Genomic DNA, 18,407 nt, shown 5'->3' with positions numbered 1-18,407 from the left:
ATGAGTTGCCTTTTTCCTTCCCCGATGGTGTCCTTTGAAGCACAAAGGGTTTTTAATTTTGATGAAGTATGATTTATTTTCTTGCTTGTACTTTAGATGTCATATCCAAGAATCTATTGCTAAATCCAAGGTCACAAAAATTTATTTACTCCTGTGTTTTGGCTCTTGCGTTGAGGTCTTTGATCCATTTTGAGTTTATGTTTATATATGGTGTGAGGTAAGAGTTCAGCTCTCTTCTTTTGCATGTGGATATCTGGTTGTTCGGCCATGTTTTAAAAGAAGAAAAAGAATTGTTAGGGTGATATGATCATCCACTAAGACATACCTCAGCCCAGTCCACCGTGGAAGCCCACTGGCTAATCAGAGCGGAACAGGAAGAGTTAACTTTCACAGCAGGAGAGGCACTTCAGCTGTAATTCTTTAGCTCATAAATTACACCCATTAAGTGGATGAAATAATAACCAATAGGGTAGTAATCACCCTAATTTATACTTATCTCTTAACTACCTGCCATCTCTGGGCCTTTCAGGCAGAAGTAGGATGTAATAGAAACAAAATCAACCTTTTCATCAAAGACTAAGAGCCGATTCTTGGCCACCTTTGTGACCCTCGATGAGTCACTTACCCTCTCTGGACCTTAATCTCATTTCTAAAGTGGGACAATGATGCCAAGGTTCCAGTATTATCGAATAGGTTAAAGAAACATGGGAAAGTGTATAGTGCTTGATGTCCAGTTGCCACACAAAGCAGGTGTGCTCATTCTCATCGTACTTCCCTCCCCTCTTCCACCATTGGTCAAGCTAAAAGCTAACTATGTGTCTGCTCCTTCAGATCACAGAGGCCAGAACCCTAGAATTCCATACAATAGCCAATTCCAGAGGCACAAACACATCCCACAAGCCATCCTGTGCTAGCCTCATTCCTCTAAACGAAATATTAACCCCAGGAGTCTTAGAAAAGGATGATGCTCCGACGCACCTCTACTCGGTTGAGGGTGTGCTTGGAAGGTGCTCAGGCCTCAGCCAGCTCAGTGTTGCAGGTAGTTCCCCTGCTGCCTGGCAAGACAGTCGATTGAAAAGGAAACTTATAGCCATAGGACTGAGTGATTGCTCACTCAGTACCTCCTAAATGTTGGAAGAGGAGACCAAGAGGGATCATCAGAGTGTGAATCGATATTTTCCTCTGGGCCTGAAATTCCTTCCAGTGGTACCCTGCTCTTGAGTTAAAGCATAGTATCAGCACCAGGATCTAACATCGTACCTGGTGCTGACACTATGAGTTAGTGCATGTGAAGACACCGGGAATGGTAAGAAAAGCTGTGTAAACATGACAGGGCACGATAACCCATGAGTAACCATTGGTATAAATAACAGGATGTTAGAGCTGAAAGGAAGGGACTTCAGAAATCTATCCGGCTCCCTCAGTTGTCATAAGAAGACAGCAAGTCTGAGAACACTGGGTGACTTGGCTGAGGCAAGGCAGTAAGTAGCAGCAGAGCTAGGTACCTGATGCACGTGCCATCAGGCCCTGAGGCCATGGCATCTGGAACGCAAACATTTTGATGTGGAGGCTGTCACAAAAAAGAGACTGAGTGTTCAGGCCAGAGCTGAGGGCACCGGAGAAGCAGCTCAGGAGCTACGTCGTTGGGGGAGGGAAGCCGAAATAGACTCGAGGCAGAGGCACAAAGGCTGGAAGGTGCTCTGCATCCACATGTCAGAGATGCTTCTCATAGGGAGATTCCATCTCAGCTGAAACTTCGAGGTGCCAGAAAAATATGGCGGGACATCTGTGACCCGTATGGCCTGCCTCTGCCACCGATTGTCCAGGGGCTTCCCGGGACCATCACTCCCCCTCTGAACCTTGGTCTTCTCACGGCGAATGAGATAGTAAATTAGGTGAACTCCGGAGGTCTGTGGTCCCGAACAGTCTTCAGGCTTAAGGCCAGGTCGTGCCAGGGTGGTAAATTAATCTAAGGATGGACAACTTTTTGTGAGCCTATTCAGAAATAAGTTTGGGTGATGATTTTAAGTTCCATTTTCTTTTTATGCATCTATTCAGGTGATGCATTTAACCTGATTAATAAAAGCCCAGTGGCCTAATGTACAATATTAGGAGATAATTGCAATGGATGAAAGTCTCTTGAGTCAATTAACTCTTATTACCTGGAAACCATTTATAAGAGGCAATAAATTATTGGGACAACACAATTAGCAGTTCCACAATAAAACAGTTTTCACGTGTGTGCATGTACATGCCCCTCCCTCCGCCGCCCCCCCCACCTCCTGAGGGCCTGTCAAGGTAAAGGGTACGTATCTGAGGGGACCGCTGTGCCCTTTTGTGTTCACAGGAGTGTGTTAACATGCAGCAGGGTTGACATATCCCAGGCTAGACCGAAGCAATGAAATAAGCTTTCCACGCCTGGGAACAATGATGCCTGTGTCACAGCCAGTCAATGGCTGTTTCAGTGCCTTGTGCCTAATAGACTCTCACCAAACGTTGGCCAATCTGCTGAGTGATATTTGAGGTTGGATCTTGTGATTCGATTTAAAGTTCATTTCTAACACTTCCACCTGGAATTTAAAAACTGAACTCACTTAGTATTTAGAAAAAGTTGTTTTCCATCAAGCTACAGGTCCTATACTAGCATGGACAGAGTTGAGACCAAAGAAAAGTTTAGTATAAGGATGCCAGTAGGTACCGGTACAGTAGCAAATAAGCTCTAAGAGCCCCATTGATCGCTTACATTTGTTTTCAATCTGTGGAAGAAGATTGTCTTGTCCCCGAAGGGACCCAAGCTTAGTTCAGTGTGTCTGAAGGCAATAGGATTCTGGGCCCCTTTCCACTGAATCTTCCCGCCATTTGCTTAGTAAGCGAGGAGAACAGCTCTAGAATTCTGCATTCATCTACCTGGCATTTACTTTCGCTGACCTTTTAGTGTCTCTATCACCTAAAGCATTTTTCCCTCCGCTGTTGCATTATAAGCGCAATCCACATTTCAGACGTTCAAAGCGGGGGGCGGGGAAATACAAATCCCAGAGCACAGCAATGCTAATGATCAACGTTTTATTTTTATCGCGTTGACTGTTTCAACCACAAGCTTAAAGAATTATCAAGGCACACCGCATTCATCCAAATAAGCTGGAAATAATAGACTGACCAGAACCAGTGCTGAGAAGGCAAATTTATAAGTCGAGTAATTGAAAATGTAATAAAGAAAAAAAAAACAAGTTACCATAGAACCAGGATCTCTTTTGTGTGTACGTCCAAATTTGTGGGGTTTGGGGTCTGTTTGGTTTTCTTTTTTTTACATCACCAGATAATTTTATGATAGCCTATCTGTCACTTCTTCAATGATGATAAACGTGCGATCTGATCTTTTAGAAGAATAAACAGTTCCTTGTTAATTAATTTATACAGCTGTCAGTGAAGCTTTCTCTCTTTTTGCACTCTAAGTGTTTCCCTGCCATAGATTTTCTTGCCGTTTCTGGCAAACCTCCAGCGAGAGCCTGGGATTTATTAGGCTGACTTGGTGCAAAGTCTATTGATTGTGGCCCCGAGGGTAATAACTAAATAGAGCCGGAGCAACAAGTCAATAACACCATTGTTGCTGCAGCCTGCACTCACTCGAGGAGCGAGACTGTTTTACAGCAGCCGAGGGTGATCACGGGCAGATCAGTGTGTTCGACACATGCCGCATGCCCTGTGCGAGCACCGAGGACCGTTTGAAAGCTTTCAGCGGGATCGCTGGAGGATCGGGGTGGGGTACTGGGATTATGAATCCCGTGAACTCCTTCATTATAGCTTAAAGGTTTCAACTTTAGTTTTTAACATCTGCTGCAACCTTGGGGAGCTCTGAAGCAGGGCTGGTGCAAGGGAGTGCAGGAATGGGCTCTGGGCCTTGGCGCTAAGTGGTCTGTTCTTGTTCTCACCTGTGTCCTGGAAACAAGATCGTCATGAGCAGAGAGGTTCTCTCACAGCTGCTGTCTGTCGTCCATCCATCCCTCTGGCTGTCCATCCATCCCTCCAGCTGTCCATCCATCCCTCCAGCTGTCCATCCATCCCTCTAGGCACCCATCTGTGTGAGGTCTAGCCAGTGGCTCCATCTCTAGCTTCTCCTACCCCAGAATATGCTCAACGTGAACCATCTAAACAGGAGCGATTGTGACCCCAGAGGAAGTCATAACATTGTAATCTCCTCCCTTCTCAGTCTTGAGTGGCACTGACTTCATTTTAGGAAGCATTTTGTTAAGGCTTTCTTAGAAAAAGAAACCAGTCATGTCTTCCCGAGCTCTTCTTTCTTAATTGCTAGAAGTTCAGAACTCTGACTTTCACATACCCGATGATGGGTTTTTAAATTACGGAAAGCAGAATCAAAGTCCACATCATTCTCTGTCTCTCTCTTGCCTTTTGAAGAATCCTCACCATGCCTCATGGGAGAAATCTGTTTCCATGCCCGGAGGACTGGAAAGTCATGAGACAGGTTCTGCATGTGGCTAGCGCTCACCAGCCTCCCGACCTCTGGGACTCATTCTGGCCAAGCGGTGTCTGAATCGCTGAGATGGACTGAGTTTCTTAGGCCCACTGCATAAAACTCTGGGACCCTGGCCCACAATCCAGGTCCCAAATTGATCACTAATGAGGAAGTGCCTTCCCTTCAGGAGGCAGTGCTGACACAGCCACAAGGCAGCCCTTTATTACACAGACATTTGTCCTTTGAGTCTTTGACATAGGGTGTTATGGAGACAAAGGCAATTTTTACTTTATGAACCATAAAGTAAAAAATAAGACTTCACCAAAGGCATTTATTCTGAATATAAAATCTGCGTGGTAGAGATGCCTTCCCCAGTAATCCCTGGTGGTTATCACATTTCGATTCCATTCCTGACATTCATCAACCAGAGACAAAACTCACCTGCAGGGAGGGGGCCTAGCCATCGAGGGGTCCAAGATCACGAGCGCACAGGGATTCCCTCCCAGTCTCCATAGGGCTCAGGTTTCTGGACGTGGCATTTGCCCTCTGGCTCCCTCCTGAGGAAGTGCTGACATGAAATTAGATTCCACCCGTGTTGTCATTTAACTTTCACAGAAGCAAATAGAAAGAATTGATGACAGCCAACCCCCAACAGCCTCGGCACTCACATCACTCTGGAAAGGTGACCTTTTAGATCCATGACCTGGAATTACCTGTCACCTGGATAAACACCCCCTCATTTTTAACTTAATACCAAGGCCATGGTCTCCAGGTTGCTGAATGGAAGAACTATTGGCTGGCTTCAGGAAAGGCAGACACCTCTGAGCAGTTGTTAGGTTCTTCTGCTGAGGCCATTAGCCATTATTACCCACATTTGTCTTCCCGATAAGAGACAGCGACCATCGTGAGCTGTGCCCAAATGTGGCTGTGTGAACCAATTACCCACAAATAACCACAAACCCTTGTGTGACCCAATCGAAACTAAACACAGATCTTTCGCAGCATTTTATATTTTAAAACAAATTTAAGTATTCCGTACAAGACTAAGACTTTTTCCCGTTCATTCCTATTTTGTTAAAAGAATCCTTGGCAAATCTGTGGCAAAATAAAACGTAGGAGGGTTTTTTAAATTACTTTCATGAAAGGTTCAGAAGCATGGAGCAACTCTATTAGGTAGCATTCCTTCTAAACGAAAAAAAAATTTTTTTTGAGAATTTACTCAATACTAACAAAATTTACGAGCAAAAGTGGGCCACTTCTTCCTTCACTGGGAGATATAAGTAACTTTCTCGTCAGATGTTTTTTGGTATCTAAATGAAGAGATCCCTGTTCAATCTGCTTATGTTCAACCCTGTGATCCAAGCCGTTTTTGACACATCAAGATGACCTAAGAGTCGATAAGCTTTGGCAGAGGAAAGAAATATGCAAGAGAAGTTTAGGAGCTGAGGGGGGGAAAAATGATAATCTAAGTTGATTTGTAGAATACTTTCAAATTCTCGAAGATGTTTTTATTTGGGTGGCTGCGGAAACCTCAGGTCTGTTTTATCACAGCTTGAAAAGGGAAAAGAGGAAAAACACCAAAGAACACGCACATTTGCAGTTCTTTTGGATCGTATTACCAACATCTCATCTCAAGGTTTCCAGGAGTGGAAGCCAGATATTTACGGTATTATGTACTCTTCCAAGTGTCAGAGGTAGTCAGAATCATCTCAAATGGAATAAACAAGGGGATAAACAGCTGAAAATAATAGCTTTGTGTATTTGCTAGATGCCGAGAAGTCAAAGGGAGTGATGTGTAAGCTCATAAAACAGTGGCTGCTGGGTTTATCTTTTTAAAGGGAGACTGGATTTTGACATGGAGACAAGCATGGCGAGAGTTTTTCAGTTGTGAGCTGACCAGCGATTTTTCTAACTATCACCAATAAAACAAGTGAATACACCTCCATAAGAGACATCATCTACTTTTTGCCTCTTGGGGAAGATTATTCCAAACTCATACACTCATGAAGCCAAGGATAGGAGTCAGACTTTCCTTCAGCCATTTCAGATAATCCAGACGTGAATTTAGAGACTATCACTTAGTCTGTTATCACATGCTTTCCCACGTTTCAAAAACAAATGACCAACTAGGAAACAAGTTTATTTGACAATCAGATCTGCTTAAGCAACTATAGCCAGCATTCATTTTTCATCACTTTGTATGTTTTTTGTTTCCTGCATGTCATGGTTTGAAATAATCTGAAAATAGGTATCTGAAGGATTACATAAACAAGTGAGATTGTAGAGAGCAAAATATCTATATTTTCAATTTGCTGTTATGCAGATGCCGTCGTGCTCTGTATAGAAATATTCTTTCTTTATGATATGCTTTTGTCTCTAAGAGTTCCTCTGTTCTTTAGATTTCTCGTGGACTATTTTTCTATTACAACCTATTTATTACTTATTCAGCTCTGAATTGCCGATGTTAATTGTTTAATTCTAAACTTATATCTATGCCTGTAATTTCAATAATTGAGGATTTGGGCAGCACCATGATCTTGGTAGCAAAGGAATTTAATAATATTGCCTATAGTTTGCTCAAATGCATGCACATTAGTTTAGAATAAAACTTCAAAACCTTTGAAAAGAAAATTTCAGAGTAAGTTCATTTTTCTCCTTTGACTTGTTTCAGAAGGCTTTCTGTAATGCCCACATTTACCAAGTATTGCCCAGGTACTAAGTACTAAATTAAGAGCTCACTATGTGTAATTTTATTTAATCCTGAGGTTAACCTTATAAAGTATATTACATTGTTCCCATTTTATAGATTAGGAAACTAAATATTACTAAAGTTAGTAACTTTCTCAAAGCCTTGTGGCTAAGAGAAAAGAAGACCCTTCTGGTGTCCCACAAGGCCAGCACGATCTCATCTCTGCCTCCCCCCGCCCCGCCCCCCAGCTCACCTCCTTCCCATCATTCTCCTCTCGGACACAATGCCTTCTCTCAGTCCCGATAGCATGCCACTCCAGACAAAGGGCCTTCCATCTACCAGGAATCTTTGTCTCTTTCCGCCTTTCCCCACTTACTCATTAACTCAGTGCCTCCTTCACATCTCAACTCAACATCATCGCCAACTCAGGGAAGCCCTCTCCAGGGCCCCTAGCTGAGCTCAGTCTCATGGCGGTCACAGGGGTGCAGTCATCAAGCTGGGAGGCACACGGTTGTTCCAGGTGTTGGCATCGTCAGGTGCCCAGCTCAGCATCAGAACTGAGCCAGCCTCTTTGCAGGCAGCTCTCAGCGATTGACTGAGTGCAGTAGGGCCCTAGGGCCAAGCCACTTCTGCCCATCGTGAGAGTCCCCCAGTGGAAATGAGCTATCTTTGACCCAGCGCTCCTCATTGGGTTGCCAAGACTTGGTCGCATATGCAGTGTCCAAGGCCCTACCTGCCCTTCTTGCCTCTTTCTCCCTTTGCTTTATAGGGGCAGATCCGCATGATGGGCAGAAGCCTTTCCCTGCCCAATCCTGTTCACAGGTGGCCCCCTCCAATAAACTTCTTTTGTTCCTAACTCCATTTCATCTTCCGCTTGCCTAGAAGTCTCAACTGTCACCAGTCCCCTCTTCCTACAGTTTCCTGTCTGCTTCTTTTGTAGCACTTCACAGTTTTGTGGCACTTAGAGTTTGAAGCTGTGTCCTGTGTGCGTGTGATTGTTTTGTTGAGGTCCGTAAGCTCTGTCAGGCCAGGCCCCTGTCCGATTTTGCTTATCATTGCATCCCGAGACCCAGGTCTCTTTCCTTTTACTCCAGAGTAGAGACTTGTGCCCTGGACTGGAGCCACACCACGTCCCATCGCCCTGCTCTGGTGCTTGCTCCACCCTGTGTGTCCGGGGCCGCTTCACCGACTGTAGCTGGTCGAGTGCTGAGACTGTCCACACAGCGCTGAGTGACACATGGAAACCTAGCGCTGACCGGGAAAGAACCCTGGAAAAGGATGTTGCGACGCGGCCCAGATCCCGCGCTCAGGCCTTTGGCCTCCTTGCCCTGCGTGGAAATGCATGCCCTTTCTCCTTGAGGAGCAGATAGGACTTTAGTGTTTCCAAGGCCTTCTGAATGAAAACATCTGTATTCGATTTTTCCCATCACAGCGTATTAGTGAAGTCCTGCTGAAGAGCAGCTTGTAGTTGACAAGACTCTCATCAGAAGGTGTCACTGCCATCAGCTGGAATTACAGTGGGGCTGTTAGCGCTGGTGCCCTAGCCAGATACCAGTCTGGGTAATTACGTTAAGTCTACCTAAATTCCCTCCAGACTTCTCATCGGACACAGTGTTCATCTCTGCCTTGTGCAAGGGAGCGTTTGCTAAGAGCCTTTCAGCTGCTGCCATAGTTCATTCCAAAAATGGATGCATTCCTGAAGGACCACTTGTCAGGGGGTGTTGTTATGGGGGATTCCTGCTTGAGAGGCTGGCCTGGTTAGATCGCCCCTGAAGCCCTTCACCTTCCAATTTCAATTCTGTGATTCAGTGATTGTCACCTTCAAAATACAGTGTTCTTGGAACCGTTAAGAGCCTTGTAAATGAAAAAATACTGCCAGATCAAAAGAGTAGAACTTAGTAAAGGAGACGTTTACATGCACACACACCGAAAACATGTGGACACAAACCTGGACATGCCAGGGACCCCGAAATAGTCACGGTTGTATTTTCTCTCTTGAGTGGAGTTGGAAGCCATAATTAAGTGAAGACAAAAGCATATATACGTTGAACGAAAGGCATGTAATCTTGGGGATAATTCTGATGTAATTAGCACAGCAGAGCTGCATTAAGGCCCATGTGCAATGAGTGGAATTTTCCAGCATTGATTAAGCCGGACCCGAAGAGAACTAAGTCTTTGTCTGAAGCTGCCAAAAGAAAACAACTTTGGGATATTTAAATTCAGGTTGGAAATTGGTTTGAGTAAGGGATATTTTAACCACAGCTGTTCAAGGGCTAAAAACATATGCGTGTGTGTGCATGCATGCACACACATGCGCACACGCGCGGGCACACACACACACGCACATACACACTCTGCCTCCTCTAGAAACAAGTTAGCCAAAGGTGTACATTCCTTCTAAGTTCTCATGATCAACAGATGTAAATGTTCACGGTGTTCAGATGAATTATGGACCCTAATGAGATTTCAATACTGAGCAAACAATAAAAATTTATGCATTGCATAGTTGCCGTGGCCTTTGGCTCCATGGCTAGTGTTCCACCCTTTCAACAGCTTCAGTAATATAATATCCAGCTGGCTTAGAGGTAAGGAAAATTCGAGGGATGAATTGAAATTGTGAGAAATTATTTGATGGATTACTTTGTCAGGGTAATGCATGGCCTTGGCATAATTACCATGGCCACCTTCACCCTTGAGGCAGGTGGTGACAAAGGCCTGCGGGCCTAGGTGCTGAGCCAGTTCCCAAATGTGCTCCTTGCCCTCCTGGTCCCCAGTGTCCGTGGCGTCTAGGCTCTCCTGAACAAATGCCAAACAAGCACATTCCTGTCCTGGTCCAGCAAGCGTGCAGGACAACCGAAAGGCTGCACTTTTCCCGAGAACTGTCATCTGTGTCAGAACGAAAGGAACCAAACAAAAGGCAGACCAACCTTGAAATAAAATGGGCCAAAGACGGGGAAAGGGATGAATGATATCTTTTAAAGCAATACGTTTAAACACAAAGGTGAACACAGGCACGCTAATCCTTTTTCTCTTCTCTTTTTTTTTTATCAATTCAGACCTTGAACTTAATGGTTGTCTGCCTTGTACTTTATAATGTTCAAATCTTAACATGTGATTAATAGCAGATTCCCCGTGTGTACGTGTCAGAGACCACATCTGTAGCAAATCTGCCAGCATATTTCTTAAACTAGTTTTACTTTGGAACCATAAAGTAATTCCTGTTTAGTGAATGAGAATAAACCTATTATACATGAATATAGCTACACCCAGGATCCGCTCTTCGGGGAAGAGAAGTTTCTTATATGATAGGGCAGCTCACATTTCAGTGTTCTGAAGTACTTTTCAGCGTGGCCTTCAACAGTGAGAAACTGTTCCCACCCATTTCTTGGTTTTATTATGATAACAGAAATATATTTGCAGCATGTTGACAAACTCATGTGGAGTAAACAGAGTAGTCTTAATTGTCAGTTCTAATGTTTTAATGCTAAATCGGGCGATAAGTCAATGTTTCAATTTGGCACAGTCAACCACACGTTCTCCAAAAATAGCCTTCGACACTTTTTAAAGCACGTCAGTGGTGTACTTAGGCTCTTCACAAAAGGCTTCATTCTTGTCTACAAATGGCAAACCTCCCCATCATCCCAAGAGTGCCCAACTTAAGCAAGGTTGGAGAAAAATAGACATTTCCTCTGTTTTAAGGCATTTCTTCAACTCTTAACTCTTGTCAAAAAGTAAAGATCTCGGAGTATACAGGGAAAGCCTGCCTGAGAAAGGTTATCTTGATTTTCATTTAACATACGCTCCCACTGATTTTTTTTTAAAGACTCGTCGTCAGTATTTCTGCATAGCTGAAAACATAGCTTCTACCCTGGAGAGAGCTCAGGGCTGTTCATGTTACACTCTGAAGCCATGTGTTTTCACATCATGGCAAAACCCAGGATGTAGGCAGATCCCTCGGCCCCTGTTGGCTTTGCATTTAGTCTTTTCCTTGTTCTCTACTGTAAACCTATACAGAGAAAGACCTTTGCACCCTGAATATAAGCACCATCAGTAATGTTTTCCCACAGAGGCCAGCAGGGTGGCTAAGCAAGACTTAGGACTGGTGGGAAAAGTGGGGAGGAGGGACAGAAGTCCATGCATGCTATAGATGAGAATGAGGGGCTCACTAGGGTGCGTCACATGCCTTCCCAGGGGCAGTCACTTCCTTAGGAGGCTTTGTCACAAGAATGACCATGCGGGCTGATGCAAGGAAGCCCCTCCAACAAAGGCAGCTCCAGAGTTTACGAACCCTGTTTCAAAGCCACATAAGGGGATGGTTACAGAAATAATAACAGCCCTTTACTTTTAAAGTGTTCACTATGTGCTGATCACTTCATATGGTTTATCTCATTTAATTCTTACAAGAACCCTGTAAGATAGATATCGTTATTATCCTGAGGCCCAGAGAGGTAAGGACTTTGTCCAAGGTCACACAGCTAAAGAGTGGCAGAGAGCCGGCATCAAACCCAGGCAACTGGCTCCAAGGCTCACATCCTTAACCTCATGCTATGCCATTTTCCGTTGTTTAGATGTTGTCTACTCTTGTCTTTTAGCATAACCTGATTTAAATTTTTCTGCCTTGTCACATTCTCTAACTTTTATCCATGTTTTAATAATGGCTGTAAGATTTTATTGCAAGTTACTAACTTCAAATAATTCATAGTTCTCTTGAATTGTTTTGTTTATAAAGTACCAAAGCGGTTCCTACCACCGTGCATCTGTGCAATTTTGATAGCTGGGGTAAACAGGCACCTTGGCCCAATCATTAAGTGTGACGTGAGCTGCAGGTTTTCCATAGACGCCTTTTATTAGGTTGAAGAAGTTCCTTTTCATTCGAAGTCTGTAGAGAGTTTCTATCATGAAAAGGTGTTAGATTTTCCCCCATGTTTTTTCTGTGTCTAATATGATGATCATATGAGTTTTGTCCTTTATTCTATTAGTGCAGTGTGTTACATTAATTGATTTTCACATGTTAAACCAACCTTGCATTACTGGGATGAATTCTACTTGGTCATAGTGTTTAATCCTTTATTATGGATTCAGTTTGATAATATTTGTATTTTGGTGTCTTATGTTCATGATGGATGTTTCTTGTGATGTCTTTGTTTAGCCTTTGTATCAGGGTAAGACTGGCCTCATAGAATGCATTGGGAAGAATGTCTTCTTCATTTTCTAAATGAGTTTGTGTAGGATCAGTATTATTTCTTCTTTAAATACAACAGGTTCATTCAAAACTGTTTCATTTTAACATTGATGAGATGCTGTAGGAACTTAACTCTTGATTTTATGAATTAGCCTATGGTAAAATTGGTTTCATTGTACGTCCTTTCATTTGAAGTTGCAGGACCTATCACTGACGTTAAATGAAGACTTTATGTGATAGAATTCATTATTTGAGCCGCTGGTGCTGGGCTTTTGTTTGTGGGAAGACTTTAAATTATTAATCCAATTTATTTACTTCTTATAGATCTATTCAGCTTTCTATGTCTCCTTGAATCAGTTTTGATAATGTGTGTATTTCTGTCCATTTCACCTAAATTGTCTAATTTTTTGGCATAAAACTGTTCAGAATATTGTCCTATAATCCTTTTCATTTTCATTAAGTCAGTAGTGATGTTCCTCTTTCATTCTTGATTGGTGATTTTGTCTTCTTCCTCTTTTCTTTGTCGTTCTAACTAAAAGTTTATCAGTTTTGTTGATCTTTTCAAAGAACCATCTTTTGGCTTCATTGATTTTCTCTATTTTCTATTTCCTATCTCATTGATTTCTGCTCTAATACTCCCTTTTTTCTGCTAGTATTGGGCTTAATTTGCTCTTTTTCTAATTTCTTAATGTGATTGCTTAGATTATTGATTTGAAACTTTTATTTTTTTCCTAATTAGACAAATAAATTTCCCTCTAAGTTCTGCTTTAGTTGCATCTCACAAATATTGATATTGTTTCATTTTCATTTATTTCAAAATGTTTTCTAATTTCCATTATTTTTTGTTTGACTCATGAGTTTGTTATAAGTGTGTTACTTAATTTTCTAATATTTGGGGATTCCCCAGATTACTTCCTTTTGTTGTTAATTTCTAATGTAGTCCTACTGTGATTGGAGAACATGTTTTTTATGATTTCGGATCTTTTCAATTTGTTGAGACTTGTTTTATGGCCCCATATATGGTCTGTGCTGGGGAATATTCCATGTGCTTTTTAAAAGAATATGTATTCTGCTGTTATTAACTAGAGTGTTCTAAAAATGTTAATTAGATCCAGTTGGCCAATAGAGTTGAAGTCTTCTATATCTTTGCTGATTTTTTGTCAAGTTATTCTATCAGTTTTTTGAAAGGACAGTATTGAAATCTCCAAGTATAATTAGTCAACTTTTTATTTCTTCTTTCATCTGTCAGTTTTGGCTTAATGTATTTTGGATTTGGTTGTTAACTGTGTATATATTTATAATTGCCCTATCTTCCTGATGCACTGATCCGTTTATATTTCTGAAATATTCCTTTTTTTGCTCTGGGATTGTTTCTTATCCTAAAGTCCATTTGTCTGTTATTAATATAGACACTACAGCTCTCTTATTGTTACTGTTTGCATGGCATATGTATTTCTATCTTTTAACTTTCAAACTTTATGTGCTTTTGAATCTAAAGTATGTCTGTTGTAGATAGCATGAAGTCTAATATTTTTTATCCAGTCCGGCAATCTGCTGTTGGACTGGAGTATTTACTCCAGTAACATTACTATGATTTTTTATCTTGTTGGATTTATGTCTGCCATTTTGCTGTTTGTTTTCTGTATGCCTAATGTGTTTTCTCTTTCTCTGCTTCTCCTTTTCTGCTTTCTCTTTTAAAACAGATATTTTTGGTACATCATTTAATTTATCTTTTTTAGAACTACAGTGTTATTTTTTTAAGTCTTTGCTCTGAAAGTTGCAATATATATCCTAACTTTTCACAATCTACTTCAGCTTATAACTGACTTACTAATAAAATATAGCAACTTTATTCCAATATAGTCTTCTTCCCTCTTTTTTTGTACTATAATTTTCATATCTATGTCATAAACTCGACAATATTGAGTTACTATTGTTGCTTACGCAGTCTTTATGCTTTTTAAAGAAATTAAGGAAAGAAAAGAGAAAATATATATACAGTCTTTTCTATTTACCATTTCCAGTGTTCTTCATTTCCTTCTGTAGATTTGAGTTACCACCTGGTGTCATTTCCTTTCAGCCTGAAGGACTTCATTTAGTATTTCTTATAAGGCAAGTCTGCCAAAAAAGAAAAAAAAAAGCGGGGGGAGGTTTTTTTCCCCTTTGCTTATCTAAAAATGTCTTTATGTCACCTTCATTTTTTTTTTAATTTATTTTTTTTAATGGTAACATTGGTTAACGAAATCCAATACGTTTGAGCTGTACACTTTAACAGTAAGGCGTATATATATTTATACTGTGCACTCACCTCCCATAGTTCGATTTCTTTCTCTTCCCCCTACCCTTTGGTAACCACTAGTCTATAGTCCACGTCCATGAGCCTGTTTGTTTGTCCTGTTTGTTTGTCCTGTTTGTTTGTCGCTTTTAGTTTTATATCCCACATATAAGTGATGTCATGTGATTTTCAACTTTTTCTGTCTGGCTTATTTCGCTTAGCCATGATTATCTTGAGGTCCATCCATGTTGTCGTAAATGTCAGTATTTCATCTCTTCTATGGCTGAGTCATATTCCATTGTATATATGTACCACAGCTTCTTTAGCCAATCATCTGTCGTAGGACACTTTGGTTGCTTCCATGTCCTGGCCACTGTAAATAATGCTGCTACGAACATCGGTGTGCAAATATCTTTTTGGATATAGGTTTTCAAGTCTTTGGAGTAAATACCCAGTAGAGGAATTGCTGGATTATATGGCAGATCAATTCTTAGTGTTTTTGAGGAAACTCCATGTTGTTTTCCATAGTGGCTGTACCAATTTGCAGTCCCACCAGCCGTGTATGAGGGTTCCATTATCTCCGCATCCTCTTCAACATTTGTTATTCTTTGTCTTGTTGATTATAGCTATTTTAACAGTCACCTTCAGTTTTGATGGATAGTATTGCTAGATATAGGATTCTTGGAAGACAAGTTACCCCCACCCCCACCCTTTTCACCACTTTGAATATCTTGTTCCAGTGTCTTCTGCCGTTGTTTCTTATGGGAAGTCAGGTATTATTTATACTTTTGTTTGCCTGTATATAATGAGTTAATTTTTTTTTTTTTTTTTTTTTGCTACTTTCAAGATTTCCTCTTTCTGCCATTATTTCTTTGAAGATATTTTTCTGCCACTCTCTCTCTCCCTGCTCCTTCTGGGACTCCCATTATTGGTACGCTTGTTATTGTCACACTGGTCTCTGAGGCTCTGCTCATTTTTCTTCAGTCTTTTTTTCTTTGTCTTCTTCAGATTGGATCATTCTGTTGACAAATGTTCAAGTTCCACGATTCCTCTTCATTTCATTCATTGTACTTTTCAACTTCTAGAACTTTTTTATAGCTCCTCTTTCTCTGTCAAGATTCTCTATTTGTTGAGGCATCGTCATCATAATTTCTTTTAATTAAGCATAGTTTCCTTTAATTCTTTGAATATATATATAATAACCGCTTTGAAGTCTTTGCTAAATCCAACATTAGAACCTCTCAGAGTCAGTTACTACTGACTGTTTTTCTTCTCCTGATAATAGATCACACTTTTTCACTTTTTCTTTTTCTTTTCTTTTTGACATGTGATAGTTATTGAAAATGAGACATTTAGATGATTTAGATGATTTAGATTGTAACAGCTCAGGGATCTGATATTTTTAAGTAGCTTGCCTGAAAATAATCTGCAGGATCTATCTCCCCTGCAGTGTGCTCAGTTGTTAGTTTGTTTTTTTATTCTTATTTTTATTTTATGAGCTTGGCTTCCTAGGGGTTGCCCCTTTGTGTGCATAGCTTAGTGGCTAGCCAACGATTGAGCAGAGGTTATGCTCAAAAATCTTGAGCCCATAAAGCTTCCATCCTCTGCCGAGTGACACGTATGTGTGTTGAGCACATTCAAAGTTCAGCAAGTTCTTGAGCTTGCCTTGGCTTTGCCTTTTCACAGGTGTCACTCAGGTCTCCCCAGTATATGCTTATACTTTGCCAATCAATAAGAGATGTGCAGAGAGCTCATCTGGCACTTTTATGGCTCTCTCGTTTCTGGGATCGTCTTATGACATTCCTGGTTGGTCTGTCACTCAACCCAACCAGGACTGCAACCTAAGGCTAGCAGAACTGTGGATTTTCCCCTGTTCATTCTCCTACTAAGTTTGCTCCTTTTCCTGACAGTGAAACTGGGCATGGGTTTTGACCTGTGCTCCAAATCAAGTCAGCCTTCTCAGTCAGCCCCACCCTAGCAAAACCATCATTCTAGCCAATTAAGTGAGCGGGGATGAGGTAGGAATGTTCTTCCCTGAAGTTCTGCCAGCTTTCTATGAATAAACACTTCTGAATTTGTTTTTTGCCCTCGGTCATTATCCAAAGCCCTAAAAGGATCATTTTAACAATTGTTCAGTTCTATACTTGTTGAAGAGAGAGTAAATTTGCCAGCCTCATAGCTGGAAGACCCCTGGTAGAAGGATTTTGCTAGTCTGTACAAAATGTTTGTATAAAATATTTAAGATGTGGCAATAAGAGATCTCATCTCGGCCTGAGGTTCTCTGAGGTGGTTAATGGCCAGCTCCAGGAGCTTTCATTCCACTCATTCTACCATGGACCATCTGACTGCCCACGTCTTATCTGCAAGGTTTCTATCAGCTTCCAATCCGGGGCAGCTCTTTGCCCATTAACCTACCCAAAGGCAACAGGTGGGACCTGTTTTGGGCAGAACTGTTGAAGAAAAATGGCCTAGTCATCCGCTTGTTTCACTTTCATTTATCTCTGCCATCTGAGAATACAATACGGATAGCATCAAGCCCGACAAAAGGTACATTCTGATATTATTTTCAGTTTTTTTTGTCTTGACAGAGAAGACTAAGCATGGATATCAGAAATACGTACCACAGAAAATAAGAAGGATGGACTCAGTGGAAGGCCAGAGGGGGGTAGCGCTGCTTGTTCTCTTTCTCTATACATATTCTTTTTAAAAAAAGAAAAAAGTTTAAACCCCACCGCCCACTCGTCAGGTGATCGGAGACTGTAGTTGTAAAAATGTGCTGCAGGCAGAAGTTCAGAAAAATCCCAGAAAGTGTTGAAAACATCTCTAAACAAGGTATTTTTCTCCTGCACCTTTCTTGCTAAAGGTCCCAATTGCTGCCAAGAAAGCTAGTGAGAATGTTAGCTGCCAAATAAAAAATTTATGACAGTGTTTGGCAAAGGACTATCTCGCCTGCCTGTTTTATACACTTCCACAAGGCCCTTGAAGGCGGCCTCTCTTTCTTCTCCTCTTCCTCCCCGCCCGCCCCCCGCTTTGGGTACGTATACCTTACTGATCACGGTTCTGGGTTTGTTCTCTAATAAAAGAGCAAACTCCTATAAAGTAGGATTAAAAATATAACTTTTTCCCCCTTCGGTAGCCTCTGAAATGTGAGGGAAATGTTTTCTAGATACGATGTTTGCCAAGGAGGGAGAAAGGAGATGCTGGGTTTGCTCGTTTAGAATAGACGCGTGTATAAGAAAATGAACAAGAACCTTTCAGTTAACGACTGTAGACTCTTCGTGGCAGAAGGAATCTTCAAAATCCCCCAGTCCTTGCATACTTCCACACCCCACACTTTGCAGAAGGAGACGGTGTTCTGCCTACGGTCACACAGCCAAGGCCACCTGGGAGGAGAGCCTGGCTGCAGTCTCGGTACCACTGTCTACCCCGCCACTGTGCACCACAGCCCATCGTTGCTTTTGTGTGTTAGGGTTTTCACACACACACACGTGCACTTACAGCATCTTTTATGAGCATTAGAATTCTAGGCTTCCCAGCTTTATGAAAATTAAAATACTTCCTTCCCTAAATTTTTTTTTTAATCTAACACATTAAAACTGAGTCAAGATAGGGCTGCGATACTCCTGAAATGGCACTGCCTACCCATATCCATTAAGTCTCCTGGCTGTGTCATTAAATGCTTGTTACATCAGCCATTCAATAGGGCAGAAGGGGCGATGCCGTTATTTAGGAAAGGAGTTTTCTTGAATGGAGTTTGGATGTTGATAGTAATAATTACATAGGCTGGTGG

General features: G+C 41.6%; 1 protein-coding gene across 5 annotated transcripts in view; it reads left to right on the top strand.

Moving 5' to 3' along the window:
- VTI1A (vesicle transport through interaction with t-SNAREs 1A) overlaps positions 1-18,407 on the top strand; it is a 333,273-nt gene that overhangs the window by 293,130 nt on the left and 21,736 nt on the right. Inside the window, exon 9 of one of the 5 annotated variants that reach the window (XM_023530159.1) lies at positions 17,206-17,230. The exons of the other annotated variants lie outside the window; for them this stretch is intronic. Within the exon in view, the coding sequence (XP_023385927.1) occupies positions 17,206-17,215 (10 nt within the window). The 3' untranslated portion in view covers positions 17,216-17,230. Of the gene's footprint in view, positions 1-17,205; positions 17,231-18,407 lie in introns of those variants that run through there. 5 annotated transcript variants of the gene reach the window in all.

This window comes from Pteropus vampyrus, unplaced genomic scaffold, assembly GCF_000151845.1.
Source record: "Pteropus vampyrus isolate Shadow unplaced genomic scaffold, Pvam_2.0 Scaffold46, whole genome shotgun sequence".
Taxonomy (NCBI): Eukaryota; Metazoa; Chordata; class Mammalia; order Chiroptera; family Pteropodidae; genus Pteropus; species Pteropus vampyrus.
The sequence above is the reverse complement of the archived record's forward strand: the minus strand, read 5'-3'. Positions and strand labels throughout refer to the sequence as shown.